Source organism: Callithrix jacchus, chromosome 10 (assembly GCF_049354715.1).
Source record: "Callithrix jacchus isolate 240 chromosome 10, calJac240_pri, whole genome shotgun sequence".
In the NCBI taxonomy this organism is placed as follows: domain Eukaryota; kingdom Metazoa; phylum Chordata; class Mammalia; order Primates; family Cebidae; genus Callithrix; species Callithrix jacchus.
Window position 1 is genome coordinate 100,809,050 of NC_133511.1, and position 15,609 is coordinate 100,824,658.

Below are 15,609 nucleotides of genomic sequence, written 5' to 3' on the forward strand. Positions count from 1 at the left end.
TTTCCTGGGATCCCATATTTCTTTATGACAATGACACTGGCAGCACCTACTTCTTTTAAAACCAGATCTTTCTTGCCTGTATGCTGGTACAGTGGTAGCAATATTTTACGTTTAGCAGTGGTTTGGGGAGGTTTGCAAAGGAACCTTAGAAAGTCTTGGGAGAGTTTTCTTAAACCCTGGGACTTTCAGAAAGTTATGTCACAATTGTCTAGATGGTAGAAACTAGTGTTGTGGCCCTAGTCCCCTATCCAGGTAATCCTCTACTTTCTGCCACACTTTTAAATGGTCTTAATGTGGAATCGGAAACAGTGGAATGGCTCCTATTACTCAACTCAGTGCCTTATATGGATTATCTCATTCCCTCCCTGCAAACACCTTGAGAGGTATTTGGTGTTATTTTTCTGGAATTTATAAATGGGAAAACTGAGGTTCATAGCAGCTCAATGACTCACTCAAGGCTGCCTGACTAGTTAATTGAAGACTCAAGGTCAAACCACGGTTTTTCTGGCCACAGATCCCAAGCTCTTCACCCTGGGGCGTACCATCTCACAATGGACGAAGATACACCTGTCTTCCATGTGTTAAGGATAAGAGAGGACTTAGAACAGTGAAAAAGGCAGTAAGTAATTCCATTTTTAAATTCCTCCCCCCTCAGAGATTTCAAAATCATTTGCAATAATTCCACCTAGACTGCAGTATATATATATATATCTTTCTGTGATGGAAGAGATGATAGTTTACCCACGAGGGGTCTCAGCACATTTTCACTGCGTTGGTGTTCATGTTTTCATGAAAACCCCCAAGTTTCTAATTGCTTATTCTGATGAGAAGTGCGGGTCTCTCCTTTGAAGCTAAAGCATAAAGTGTGCCTCTCAGCCTGGGCTATTTTCTTCCCAGGCCTCAGGACAGGCCAGTGGGAACCTTCTGAGACTCCAAAACCCAAATGAATCCAGATTCACCATTTTTCTTTAATTGGTGGAGGCTGATTTGTTTTGTTCCAAGGCGCGTCAGAGCCCGCAGTGTGAGCATTGTGCCCCAAGAGTTAGCCCGTTTCATCGTCCTTCATTAGGATGCAGGGGGAAGCCCAGGCCCGTCAACTGGGCCAGGGGAACAAAGGCAACATGGAAATTAGAGCAGGACGATGAATCCCTTGCTCTCCACTTTTTCAAAACAAGACTCTGACCATTTACACGAGGACCCATTTTGTCGTTGTGTTCCATACAAAGAAACAGGAAACTTCAGAGGGAAGAAGGAGCCCCGGTTTCCTACACGGTGGCCCACGGAGGCTGGAGGTTGCTGACAGTTTTGGCAAGAGGCTAGCTTGGCCTCAAGGCAGAGGAGGAGCTGTTCCCCTTGTTATGCTTCCGAGGAGGTCACCCAGGCACTGGGGGATGTTTTTCCTCCTTGGGAAGCAATCTAGGGCAGGTGAGGCCTGGGGCGCAGCCCTTGAAGACTGTCCCATCAGGGGCTGTCACATCTTCTTGACCGCTGGAACTAGGCCAAATCTCACCAATTATTTTGAGTTCTTTCTCTCCTATCCCACAAAACTCCGAAGGAGACATTTCTCCCCAGACCAGTGGAATTCCTTTGAAAATAAATTCATTTCCAACTTGACAAGGATAGATCCTAGTTTCTGAAATGCAGGCCCCAAGTCTTATTTTGATGACAGGTATTGATAATGAATGGCTCATCTTCTAAATTGCCGAAGGCTTTTAATGACCACAGTAGCTCTCAAAATCAAATTACATGTACCCTTTGAACAAACAGTTCAGCATCTACGAATTTATCTTACAAAAAAATTTCTATGTGTGAACAAATAAATATTTGTAAGGATATTCCTTGCAGTGCTTGTCATAATAGAAAATATTAAAAGTAATATCAAGTCCATCTTAAGGATTTGGATGAATATATAATTATATTAATACGTCCATCCATACAATGAATATTCAGCGAGCAATCATTTTTTTAAATCAGTATACTAACATGGACTGATTTCAAAACAATACCTGCAACATGGGCATTGAAAATAAATTGAAAAATTGTGTGAAAACTTAATTCACTTTTGTTTAAAACAAGGTTTCTCAACCTTGGCACTATTGATCTTTGGGTCAGATAACTGTTGTGGGGCCTGTTCTGTGCCTTGTAGGATGTTCAGCAGCATCCCTGGCCTCTACCCACTAGATGCCAGCAGCACACCACCTCACTCCTACAATTATCACAACCAACACTGTTTCTAGACATTGCCAAATGCTCCCTGTGGGTAAAGATGGAGAGGAAAACCACCCCTGGTTGAGAACCACTGGTCTTAAATAATGACACATAGATCACTGAGGTTTGCACACCATAGAATAAAAGTCTAGAAGAATATCTATCCATGAAGTTTCTTACAATGCTTCCATTGGGAGCCAGGATTGTCCAGGAAAAAAACAATGTTCTCGTCTGGGCGCGGTGGCTCAAGCCTGCAATCCCAGCACTTTGGGAGGCCGAGGTGGGTGGATCACGAGGTCAAGAGATTGAGACCGTCCTGGTCAACATGGTGAAACCCTGTCTCTACTAAAAATACAAAAAATTAGCTGGGCACGGTGGCGCGTACCTGTAATCCCAGCTCCTCAGGAGGCTGAGGAAGGAGAATTGCCTGAACCCAGGAGGCGGAGGTTGCGGTGAGTCGAGATCGCGCCATTGCACTCCAGCCTGGGTAACAAATGCGAAATTCCGTCTCAAAAAACAAAAACAAAAACAAAAAAAACCAAGGTTCTCTTTTTACTCTATATATCTCTGTACTGTTTAGTTTTTTGACATATATTTCTACAATTAAGTACAAAATCTACTTCTATTCCATGCCACTCACAGACATACACATACATAAGGAAGATAAAGATGATTGCTTCTATCAAGAGACCATACATCAGAACTCTCTTTGGAAAAGAGAAACAGATGAGCTTTACCTGGGAAGCGAAGTCCTTCAAGAGGACTCACTAATAGGACATGAGGTAACCAGAGTTTACCAGTCAATCATCTGGAGTCTCACCAAGGCACACAGCAAGTGCCACGTCTTAGAGATTGCAAACTAAGTGGGAAATGTGAAATTATGGCCTCTGGTTTTGAATTTGATGGGGACTAATGTCTTGCATTTTCTCCTTCAAATCACTCATCTGCAAAACTGAGCATCTACCTTTCCACAAAGACTTGAAGAGAGAAATCATGAAAGCAGCACCTATGAAACGGCTTACCCTCATCAGATCTGGCACTGCATAATTGAAATGATTCTCGTTAATATTGATTTTGGTGCTTTTAAAGCTATTTTTTTAAAAAGAGCCTAGTCTAATTTGGGCACTTCAGAGTTTGGGGAATCCCAGATGCTTGGGTTTCTTCCTAATTTCGAAATAATTCCCTCCAGGATTTTTTTAGTTTGTTGGTATCCTCATGAGGAAAACAAGGAAACAAATCTTTTCCCTCTTTTTTGCTTTTCTAACTGATAGAGTGCTCTGGAAAAATTGCTAAGGTTTACTCATAAATTATCATGTAAACTGCCATAGCCAGTTTTTGTGATGTGTCCCCCACTGAGTTAGTTAAAACTCATGCCGAATTTCCTAGAAGGAAAAACAAACCTGGATCTTGTAGAAAACAGACAAACAAGAAACATATAGTCTCCCCACATTGATATCAGTAAATGACATATCAGATATCGACCAGTAACACCTTCACCTAGCTATAACTACATGGTACTAAAAGAATTATGGCTTTTGAACAATATTTTGAAAACCAGCAAGGGAGAATTTTCCTGCCCATCTATGCTGATGCTTTAAAGCCATTTGAGACAGTTTGTGAATTGTGTTATGAATCAGTTCATAGTGACTTATTTTACATTCCTTTTTCATTATGTTTCTTTTTTTCTTGGTGGAATAACAATGCTGAGAAATCTGTTTTGACTCACAAGCTACTCATGAATATTGTAACCATAACTTTTGGACCAATTTATTTTTCTTTCCTAATTTGACTCAGCTTCCTAAAGGCATTTTGGTTTTATCTGGGGATATTTTACTTCTTTCCAATTTTACTTTTGTTTATCAAAGCACTGTATAGTTCATTCATCAAGAAATTAAGCCTTCCCTTTTTTCATTTCCTCCTCTGAATCTAAAGAGTAAAGCTCAAGATTTGCCATTGTCAAGAATCTAGAGTCACTACACACCAATTCTTGAAGCCAAGAGAATGCAGCCTTTCTCTGCTCTGCCTTGCACACAACACAGCAGGTTCAAATGAGGCAAGAACCACAAAGCAGAACATCATTTCCTATGCCTCTAGCACGGGCATGCTCAAGTCAGCTGTGCCAAGCCAGAGCAAGGATGCTTTCAGTAGAAATCAGTGGTACACACAGGGAACCACTATGGAAACCATGGTTTCCATTTGCATTGTTTGCAAGAAAACATTAGTGAAAATTAATTCAAGACATGTACAAACTTTAGAGAATATAGCCAGACCAGGCTGTTAGATGACCAACAGAGTACTTGTGCATACTAGTTTAGAAGTGACCATAGTAGACACTGTTGGTGCTGTGACCTCAGGTCTATTTTCAGTTTCTGTGGGCCCTTTTCCCTGCCCCATCCTATGGTATTTTACTTCCAATGGCCCGTACCTGTGACTCTTTCAGGGAACTGCTCAGGGGCTACTGGAACCACTTTGCCTATATGCATAGAAAGCCATGTGTGCCCAGGGTTTACGTCTTCCAGTCCCCCAGGGCAGCCTATAGCCAATGACTGATTTCTGTGAGTATACGAAAGCCCAGCTCCCTTGCCTTAAAGCTAGGACATTACTCTAAGGAGTAATGCACATTCCAGATCTCATGAAAAGTTAACACTGAGGTTGGTATTTTGCCTAAAATAGCACCCCTACTTGGCCTCCTTCCCTTCCCAAGCCAGCTTCCCACTCCCCTATCAGCTTCTCTAGGGAGCCTGTCCTTAACACTTCACTTATGTACGCATTCTTACCTCACAATCTGCTTTGGGAAAACCTACCTAGGACACTATCTGTCCTCCTTTGCTCTCTCCCAAATTCTTGTTCTTATGCACATGATGATGGCTTTCATCTGTGACACCTGTTTTTGATTTGGTAACCAAGGCCTTATATATGACACGTGTTAAAACATGAACATATAGTTTGCCATCCAATTCAAGACACTTTGCCCAAGAAAGAAGATGTTATTGATAATTATGCTCAGCAAAATGTATCAACTGAAAGTATCCCTGAAAAACTGGAGCGCATGGTCACCCTACATATCTACCACCCTCATTGCAGGGCTTTAAGTTGTGCAATAACTCACACTGGAGCCTGTGAATGGTGCCTGGAGTATAAATCTAAAATACAGATATTAGAATGAACAGGGATACAGACTGAGCATGGGAAAGTTTGTTGACGTTGTCTCCGTGTTTTTGAGCTCTGAATATTACTGGAAGCCATTGTATCTTTCGAAGAGGTATTTGCAGCAAGTGAGGGTTGGAGATGCCAATGGAAAAACCTAAGAAATTGTAGACAACCTGACTCAGAAGCAGCCATGCCCTCCTGAGAACCACTCACTGGAAGTCACTACACTGTGCACCATCTTGGACAGACCATCCTAGACATCAAGAAACAGTAGGTCCTGCAAGCTCTTAAAATCCTTCCACACCAGCTCCATGTAACACCTTAACTCCCACTTAGGAAGCATACTCACGATTTTCACAGTGCTGCCCAGTATAGCCTGCCAAGCAGGCACACTTGTAAGATCCAGCCTTGTCAAGGACACATGTGCCGTCATGGAAACAAGGGGATGAGGAGCATGCTGTAAGAGAAAAGGCATCCCTCAGTGCCACTGTGCATTGAGTCAATGTCTTCAAGCCCAGAGTCTTGACTGAAGTCTTTTAATTGCTTATTAAAGTCTTCTTGCAATGTTTTTTATTCCTTTCACTGAATTCATGTTATGATTATTTGAAAATATGTAAAACAGATACTCATTAAATATCAAATGTTGGTGACATTATTTGATTTTTTGAGGGCCCCAGAAGCATGCTCAACAGTCCTGTAGTCTGAAGACCACAAGGCAATGCAGACAAGAACATTAACCTGGTGAAAGTAGAACGGTACTTGTATCTCTCCCGTGGGGGTTTCAGTGGACAGAGATATCCTTGGATAGCTGAAGACCATCTTTTTTCAAATAAAAGCTCAGCATCCTGGGTACTGGGGCAATGTAACTGGAAGATAATCTTTATGACGCTGTTGAATGTATACTCAATAATTTCCAAACCTACATTCTGTACTCATCATTCCCTTGAGATGCTGATAGTCTTTTGATGCCTATTTTATAGACGGCAAGTAGAGTATAAGGTTATGCCTAGGTTGGGCAGCTGTTGGGCTATGGGATCCAATATGTTAGGGAAATGTTGCTGACATTCAATGCTAATTAACCAGATTTCTTTACCGGGGAACTTCTCAGTTCAATGCCCTAATATACATTGTGAGTTTCCTAATATACATTGTGAATTTCAAGCTTATTTGACCTCAGAGCCTGCATTTTACAGGGCATCCTGGGGACTATTTTTCTTAGAAAAGCCTTTGAGAAACACTCATCTTTGTGTTAACCATCAATGCTACGTTCATTTATCCCAATGTAGAAGTATATCCCTTGGCTCAGTTCAACAAATCTGTATTGCGTACTTGCTCTGTAGAAGGCACAGGAGAAATACAAAGATGAACAGGACATCCCATTTACCAGATTAAAGCTACATGAAGAAAAGCATATAACGACTATGACCTAAAGCATTATACAGTTAGTGTATTATGAAGAAAGAAGAGACGATGAAACAAGGGCAAAGTCATAGCTCGCTGGAGCAAGAGAAAAGATTTAGGAGAGGAGGAAGAATGTAGTCAGGACTGTGAAGAATGGGTTTTGATGTGCTGGTTGCAACCAGGTGACTTTCCTGAGACTTTCGTGTCATACCCTATGAATAAGAAAGCCTTAATAATCAGAATGTCATTACAAGTTCTCGCCCTCAAGTGAACAAACAGGGATGTTTGAAAAATGGGAAGTGGTACTGTTTGACTGTATTGATAAAACGCAGGCTGGTATTCCCAAAGTTCTCCAGGGGAGGTTGAGGAGGTCATTTCAGAGGAGGAAGACGTTCTCCTGACCCTTCCTCAGTCCCAGAGTCACGGACTAGACAGCCACTGCTACCCCTACCTGGCGTGCCAACTGTCCTAAGTGCCCACAGATGCATCTCACATGGGACCTTGCTCAGCCTAAGCCTGCAGGGTGTCACCAAGGAATGAGGATTCAGCCACAGACTGATTACACCACAGCAGCAAAGCATCAGAATTCCCAGGCCCTGCACAGTGCCATAGGGTGCTGGCATGGGTGGAGGCAGACACAGAGACTGTAAAGAGCTCCTGCTGAGAGCTCCTGTAGGCAGCATCCTAAAAGAGGGCAGACTGGGGAGCAGGGTGTGCTGGCCTTGCTGAACAGACAGGACCGAAGAAACACTGATTATTCAGCGCTCCCACCTTCTTTCCTGAGACTTTCACGTCGTTCACTATGAATAAGGAAGCCTTAATGATCAGGATGCCGTTATAACTTCTTTTCCAATTCAGTTTTTTTAAAAATCAAACTTCAAGCCTGTGTTTATTTTGTAAAACCTGATGTGATTCGATCTCAGGACGATGACTGCGAGGTGATTCCTCAGGACTGAGCGTTTGTGTTCAGTTTGCTCAAACCCTAATCTCATCACAGCAAGAGTTACAGTCAGGCTTAGAGTTGCTCAAGTCAATGACCTTTCCTATTGTGGTCTTTTAATATCTACTTTGTAGATGGCAAGTGGAGGGTAAGGGTACGCCTAGGGTTGGGCAGCCCTTGAGCTCTTACTATGTACCAGACTCTGCTGAGCACTTCATTTGTTCTGTCTCTCAGAGCCTCCTGAATGGAGCAGGATCTAATGTTACTCCCTTATCACTGATTAGGAAACTGAGGCCCAGAGGGGTAGAAGAACTTACCCAAGGTCGCATAGCTTGATCTGTCAGGGATCTAAAGCCTATTTGTACCCAAGCTGTTCGGCTCTAGAGCTCACACAAGGGGCCCTCTCTTGTGTGAGCTCTAGAGCCGAACAGCTTGGGTACTAATCCCTGGTTCTGCCCCTATAGCTGTGTGACCTCCAATAAGTTATTCAGCTTCTCTGTGCTTTAGCCACCACATTTCCATAAGGGAGATAATTCCTAGCTCTGATTCTGCGTGAGCTTTTCTGAAATATACCTTGGTTTTTGTTTTTTTTCAGTGTGTAGGCTGTTTCTGAGAACACAGCCTGCTAGTTTTAATAAGGCTGAGAGGGAGAAAGGGACACGGAAAGGAGATGTTTGTCTGGATCAAGCCACAAAACGCCAAATTTGTCTCCTTGGCCTTTACCTGTGATCTCCTCAAAAATGGCATGGAAGCCATCGAAATTCTTGGAGCCATCGGAATGGAAGAGGACGTGGAGTGAGGATCCCGTGCTCTGGACAGGAGCTGGCCGCTCATTGCCACAGACACGCTTGATGATCTGGCTGTCGCGGTTGTCTCCATCACGAACCTCAACATAGTCATACTGGCACATGTAGTCAAACTCCAGGCTCAGCATGACAAACCTGTGGGCGGACAGGGTGATGGAGGGAAAAACGTGGGCCCCGGACAGTCCTGAGACCACTGGGAATGTTAAAGGCCAGATGAGGAACAGGCCTGAGGAACAGATGGTGCCACTGGTCTGATCTGATAGGTAAATGGTCTTCAGAGGTTGACAAATTTCTCTTAGCAGAGGAGTATGTATTTGTGCACTGTTTGCACGTATGTGCACGTGCAAGTGCATGCCCAGGTGGAGCGAGGTGCCATAATCCATGCAGAGAACCTTTACACGTGTTGGTCTCTTTTCCAGGGCCATCGTTCCGCCCAGTCTGCATAGCTGGTTCCTTCCTATCCTCAGGCCTAAGCTTAAATATTCCATCTTCAAAGAGGCTTCCCTGACCACTGTTTCCAAAGAAGATCTCCTGTTTTTCTTATAATATAGACATGAATTTTAGCTTCTTATATTTATCTCCTTGACTTTTTGTGTGTGTATGTGTGGCCTGTCTTCTCCACTAGCCTGCAAGTTACTTGAAGTCAGGGAGGGACACCTGTCTCATTCCATGGTTTTTACAGTGTCCAGCACAGTGTCTGGCCTGTGGAGATGCTACAGATATTGCCGAATATATGACCGAATGGGTATTTTATTGCACTTTTATAGTTGGAGAATGAAACAAAGCTCATGTTGTTTTGCAAGACTAAGTAAAGGAAAAAACAACAACAACAAACCGCTGCACACTCTTCTGTTTGATGGAAGAATCAGAAGCTAGTTATCTTCTAGGTGACAATAATCCTCACCCGAAGATTAGAGAAAGTAGCACCAAGTCAGAATTTCAGGGGTTACGGAAACCTGATACATCCGTGCTTATCTAAAAGGGGTCTTGGGCTTGAAAACATGGAGATACACCAGATTGGAAACACAGAAGATGACGTCAAGCCCGATTCCAAGAGACGAGAAAAGAAGCAGCCACATCCAAGGGCAAGAGAGGCAGAAGCATTTTTCAAGGATTCCCAAGGGAATACCTATCAAGTTCACAAAATGTGTATCTGTATCTTCCCCTCCACACTCCAGAGAAAAAATAGAAATAGACAGGCTCATAACTGCTGCCTGAAATGTTGGGAGTAGGGATATTTCTGCCACGTATAGTAAAAACCCAACATGCCAGCATCAGGGAACACTGGAATATAGTGACAATCAGCACATTGATTTTAAGTGTTCTAAAGGGTACTACTAACAAAGTAATCCAATAACCGAGTTTCATCAGTGTTTACTTCACAGAAGGTTGATCACAGAGCTTTTGGGGTGTAAGTCCTGGGAATCGCATTTCGGACAGCATGCTCTGACATCTAAGAGGACACGTGATTTCCTATCCAGATGCCACCACTTGCTCAATGTGCATCTTGAGGAATCCATTCCTTCTCTTGGCCCTGGTATGTTTGTCTGCAGAGTAAGGAAGAGGCTACCACGTCACAGAAACCACAGCTTTTTCTGAAGCTGAGGAGACATTGCAATTCTTTACGTTCATGCATTCATTTGTCCATTTGTTCACTTACTGAGCACATATTTGTGGAGGCCAGCTCTGTACCAGACACTGTCCTAGGTGCTGTCAGCATAGCAGTGCCCCAACTACTCACTAGGCACGTGCCAGCCCTCATGGAGATTAATTCTGGGTTAGAGGATAGATAATAAGGAAGGAGACTGAAAAAACAATGTAATTTTAGATTGCTGAGTGCTGTGAGTCCAATTAACCGGGTAAGAGCATAAAAAGTGACTAAGGTGTTAAGTTTCTAACACAATGTGGTCAAAGAAGCCCCATCTGAGGATGTGATAGCTGGCAGAGGTTTGAATGATGCAGTAGAGCCAGCCATGTGAAGGTCATGGGGCAGAGTGGTCCAGGCAGGGGAATCTGTAAGTCCAAAGGCCCTGGGGTAATGATGAGGTTGGCATGTTCCAGGAACTGAAAGGAAGCCAGGGATGCTACAAGGTGGTGAATGAGGGGGAGAGTAATAAGATCCGAGGCCAGCAAGGAGAGCCTGTGACAGATCCTGTGTGGGGAGCAGTCTAGATTTTATTCCAAGTCTATAGGAAGACACTGAAAGGTTTCAACAAGAGAATAATGTTGGATTCAGATTTTGAAGGCTCCCTGTAGCCACTCTGTAGAAATGAGATGGCAGAGCTGGCAGGAGTGGAAGCCAGAAAGCCAGTTAGGAGGTCATGTCAGAATTCCAAACGGAGATGGCGGTGGCTCGAAGTAGAATGGTGACAGTGGTGACAGAGAGACATGGATGGACTATTTTTCGAATAGGAGTTTGTGGTGATCTGGTGGCAGGTGATGGAAAAGGGGCATCGGAGACACCTGCCGGGCTTTGGGCCAAACATCATGCCTATGCTTCCCAGTGTTTCCATCATTTTTATTATCCCTGGCCAGGTGCTCCAGACTTCACTAGAGGAGAAGAAATCCACACATTTCTATGTCTCCCTAAGGCCCTTTTCCCGGCAGCTAATAGGCTTCTCAATCCTTCACTGTTTTGCTATTTTAGAATTTCCTTTTGCATCTTGGACTTTGGAGAAGCTCCTCAGAGGCCCAGAGGGGACCATTTGTCTTGGTCCCTGAGCTGCTGCGATATTAATGTGCAGCACTTAACACCTATGTTTATTATCCCTGCAGACCCAGGCTTGAGCCCACTGGGCAGAATAGAGTGGTTCACCTCTTGTTCCTTGAGGAATCCTCTAGGAATCAATGAGACTCACTCTCAACCCCAGGTCCTCAGGGAGTGGAAACACAAGCTGTCAAGCACTAGTTTTGAAGAGGAGGATTGAGAAGGGGACCTGTTTTGTTGGATCTTTCTAATTCAGGGTACCAGGTTGCCCTTCCTGGAGGACAAACAGATATTCAAGGAGCCAGTAGCATTACCTGTGTCCATTTATCCACCAAGAAAATACTTAGTGAAAGCCTGTGCCCTAGAGGATCAGGGATTTGAAATCTGTTCACTTTCACCACTGAGTTAAAATGAGAAGAGCTAAATGGACAATGACCCTAGCCATCCTAGGGGTGAGTGAGCCGCTTTCCCGTTAGAGAGGAAAAGGGGAGGTGTTTTCCAGGAGAGAGAAGATACACTGGAGTCAGAAAGCAGTTCTTCGGCATTTATTCATGCAACAAGTATTTATCATGCAACTATAGTGTGCCATAAACTGTTCCAGCACTAGGATGCAGTCATGAACAGTTCTTACAAAACAGGACCCTCGTGTAGCATGAGTTACAATAAAACAGGGTCTATACTTTGGACTATAGCATAAACTAACCACTTGCGAGGGCCCTAAAAGCACCATAAAAAGAAATGACTCTTCGTCCACACAGGTGAGAGAGTCAGTTTATTTGTTGTGGGATGTTTGCTTTTTTCCGAGAGCCCCAATTAAAGGAGCTGTGACAAGCATCACCTCCAATCTAAAGCATAATTCTTTGAAAGTTAGGCCTGTGCCTTTTACTTCTTTACATCCCTCCATAGGAACCAGCGCAGTCCTGAGTGAGGATGAAACACTGTTTAAGATGTGTGCATGGGTAGATTGCGCTCAGTATTTTGCTTTGTTGGTGTTATTCCTGGGTCAAAACCATCTGAGCCCCACAGTTCTAAGGCGATGATGACAAGCATTTAGTTGGCTGTAGATCCAGCCTGGTCTTAGCCCAGAGACTCTCAGAGTGGTAAAGAGAAAGCCTCCAATATATAAAGGTTCCAAAGGATCCCAGTGACCAAGGGCCTTCCATCCCATTGCCATGTCCTTATAACCTCAGACTCCCGAATTCTGGCCCCAGCTCCTTACCTTAGTTGGATGATAAACCCAGGTTTAGCATGAATGGTCCATTCGCAGTGAGCATTTAGGGGATAGCTTTCCAACAAAATCTGACCCTTTGGGGCTCGCAGAACCTGGCCGCATCCTAAGAAGAGAAGAAAAGATTGGGACATAAAAACGGAAGTCAATAGGAAAGAGCCTGGAGAAGGTCTCAATGAGATTTTCAGTACGTGCCCCACCCCTGAGAACAGGATGAATAAGGAAAAGGAAGAAGGACATTAATATTTCTCAAGCAGCTGGCAACATGCTAGGTAATTTACATAGATTAATTCATTTAATCCACCCAACAGCTTGGGAAGGGAAGTGGTGTCCTCACAATTTTCCAGCTGGGAAAACAGATAGATAATCAGAGATAGACAAACAGGTAGATAATAAATAGATAGATAATCAAAGAGTTAATAAATAACTTGTCTAGCCACTAAATGACAAAGAAAAGACTCAAACCTAACTGTGTTTGGATATAAAGTTCAAGCCACCCTATCATCCTTCCTCTCCAGGCCTGACAAATGCCAGCCACCTACCCCTATCTCAAAAGGCTCAGAAAGTAGACCCTCCCCATAGCTCTACTCTCTTCCCTCTCCCATTCCAGGCAGGAAATCTATGCATTAATTTATTCTGTGAGCAGTCATGTAATAAATACCTCTTTAATGCATGACAGTGGAAAGGAGAGATTATCTCCAAACACTTGGACCGAATTGATAATTTTCTCATTTTTTTTCTTGCTCCCAACCCCTTTTGTTCAAATAAACTCTTTATCAAGATCACCAATACAACTAAATGTATCAAAAAGGGGCTCCTGGTTAAAGCAGAAGCAGGGGCCCAAAACCCTCTACCCCACCCTTACCTAGTCTGTTGAGTTACCTCCAAGGAATCCCTAAGATTGGAAAAACACTGGACTAAATGGTCTTTACATTATATCATGTTTTCTAGCGTGACGATAAGCACGGTATAGAAGATGCACTATATTTTTGTATCCAAAAAATTTGGGGAAAACATCTTGAATTGGTTTTATGGAAAAATTACCTGGATCATGAAATAAATGATATCCTCTACATGAGGGTGGCATACTATGATCCTTGGGTCAAATACAGCCCACTGCTTGCTTTTGTAAATAAAGTCTTATTGAAACACAGCAACACCCATCCATTTATGTATTGCCTATGGCTGTTTTTGGACTATCATGGCAGAGTTAAGTAATTGTAGCAAGAGGCAGCCCCATAAAAATGAAAATAGTTACTATCTTGCTGTTCACAGAAAAAGTTTACCATCCCTATTTCTATACAGAAATCCAGATTGCCATTTTAAACTGGATACATAGTTATATACAATAACTCCCCAAAGTATAAAAATTCATAACTAAAAATGAAAATATTATCAGTGGATACTGCACCATGGCAAGATGACAGTAGCAATATTTCCAGTGTTAGGAAAAGAGTCCAAACTCCACTTTTGACAAAGCTATGAGGTCTGAGGCTTATGACTTTTGTGAAAACTACTGCTAGGTCATACAATCTATCTCTTCACTAAGATCTTAACTGCTGCTGTCCTGTGCCAACAATGGGAAGCATCTTCCACTATTTTCCACTTGGGACTCCTGTCTATACCCAACCTCCATCATCTCTCTCTGTAATCTCATTCCTCCTTGATCTCCTGGTGATATGGTTTGGCTGTGTCCCCACCCAAATCTCATCTTGAATTGTAGCTCCCATAATTCCCACATGTCATAGGAGGAACCTAGCAGGAGGTAACTGACTCATGGGAACGGTTACCCTCATGCTGTTCTTGTGATAGTGAGTTTTCATGAGATCTGATGGTTTTAGAAGGGGTTTCCCACCTTCTCTTGGTACTTCTCTCTCCTGCTACCATGTGAAGAAGGATGTGTTTGCTTCCCCTTCTGCTGAGATTGTAAGTTCTCCCTGAGACCCCTCCAGCCTGGAACTGTGAGTCAATTAAATCTCTTTGCTTTATAAATTACCCAGCTTCAGATATTTCTACATAGCAGAATGAAAACAAACTAATACACCTGCCACTCACCCTTGTCCCCCAACATTCTATTGTCCACCCAGCCTCCAAAGCCACCTTTTAAATAAATGAATCAGATCACATCATCCTCTTGATTCAAGCCCTCCAACAGTTCTCCACTGTACAAACACCTTCCTAGGACATGTGCAGCCCTGCCTTGCTGGCTGCCTACATCCACTCTCCTCCCAGTCTCACATGCTACTCATCTGCTTGTCCATACTGCCCCAGATGCAGCCTGCTTTCTGTGCCCAACTCTAGCCCTTCTACCTGCTGTTTCCCAAACCCAGAAGGTTCATCTTCTTCTATATCTCTTTCCTGTAAGAGTTAAGCTTACAGGATGGCACCACTGCACTCCAACCTGGATGACAGACCAAGACTTCATTTCAAAAAATATAATAATGGAAATAATAAGCTCGACTGTCACTTCTTCAAAGAGGCCTTCCCTGCCATCCAGCTAAAATAGGCCCTTCGAATTCTATGGTCAGTACGGTCACTCTGTTTTGTTTTCCTCATAATACACATGCCTATTTGAGATTATCCCCGTTACCTGCTTACCGCCTTTGATAGAGCTCGGGTCTTTTCTAGCTTGTGCACCTAGAATAGTAACTGGCATATAACAGGTGCTCAACGCATATTTGTTGAATAAATGGATTATGATATGATTATAGCCCAGGCACTAAAGCTTTGCACTTTCTCATTTAATCTTCATAAGAAACCAACGAGAACAACATTCATCTCCCCATTTTCTAGATGTGAAACATTAAAGGTGGGGAAGTTAAATGATTTCCCTAAACCCAGATGCCAGGAAGTTAGAAGACTGTAAATCATCGTCCTCACGGTAAAGCAGCGGTTAAGAATAGCGACTGCAGAATCTGACTGCCCTTGGTTTGAAACTCAGCTTGATGTTCCCTAGCCGTGCAGCCTTGAGCAAGTTACTTCCTCCGTCAGAACCTCAGTCCACTTGAGTCAAATATGAATAGAAGTGGCAGCTACTGCATGTGGTTTTGTGAGGCTTAAAGTAAATTGTGCATGGAAAACTCTTCGCAGGAAAATTAGTAAATGTTAACTGTTTATACTCGGCGGCAGAGCAGAGATTCGACCTTGGATCTGTTTAGTATCAACACTG

At 43.2% G+C, this 15,609-nt stretch overlaps 1 protein-coding gene and 1 long non-coding RNA gene across 16 annotated transcripts in view; one reads left to right on the plus strand and one right to left on the minus strand.

The window, feature by feature from the left end:
* Positions 1–15,609, plus strand: part of LOC128928978 (uncharacterized) — a 97,834-nt gene that overhangs the window by 35,698 nt on the left and 46,527 nt on the right. For 9 of the 11 annotated variants that reach the window (XR_013523377.1, XR_013523375.1, XR_013523376.1 and 6 more), the window contains exon 3: positions 515–619. This is a non-coding gene — a long non-coding RNA (uncharacterized LOC128928978). Of the gene's footprint in view, positions 1–514; positions 620–2,850; positions 6,007–8,924; positions 9,075–15,609 lie in introns of those variants that run through there. The other 2 variants (XR_013523381.1, XR_013523379.1) reach the window with 2 other exon arrangements.
* Positions 1–15,609, minus strand: part of PAMR1 (peptidase domain containing associated with muscle regeneration 1) — a 98,753-nt gene that overhangs the window by 31,212 nt on the left and 51,932 nt on the right. For all 5 annotated transcript variants that reach the window (XM_035262355.3, XM_035262354.3, XM_035262356.3 and 2 more), the window contains 3 exons: positions 12,432–12,546; positions 8,423–8,640; positions 5,708–5,815 (listed from right to left, as the gene is read on the minus strand). In XM_035262355.3, the coding sequence (XP_035118246.3) occupies positions 5,708–5,815; positions 8,423–8,640; positions 12,432–12,546 (441 nt within the window). The remainder of the gene's footprint in view (positions 1–5,707; positions 5,816–8,422; positions 8,641–12,431; positions 12,547–15,609) is intronic.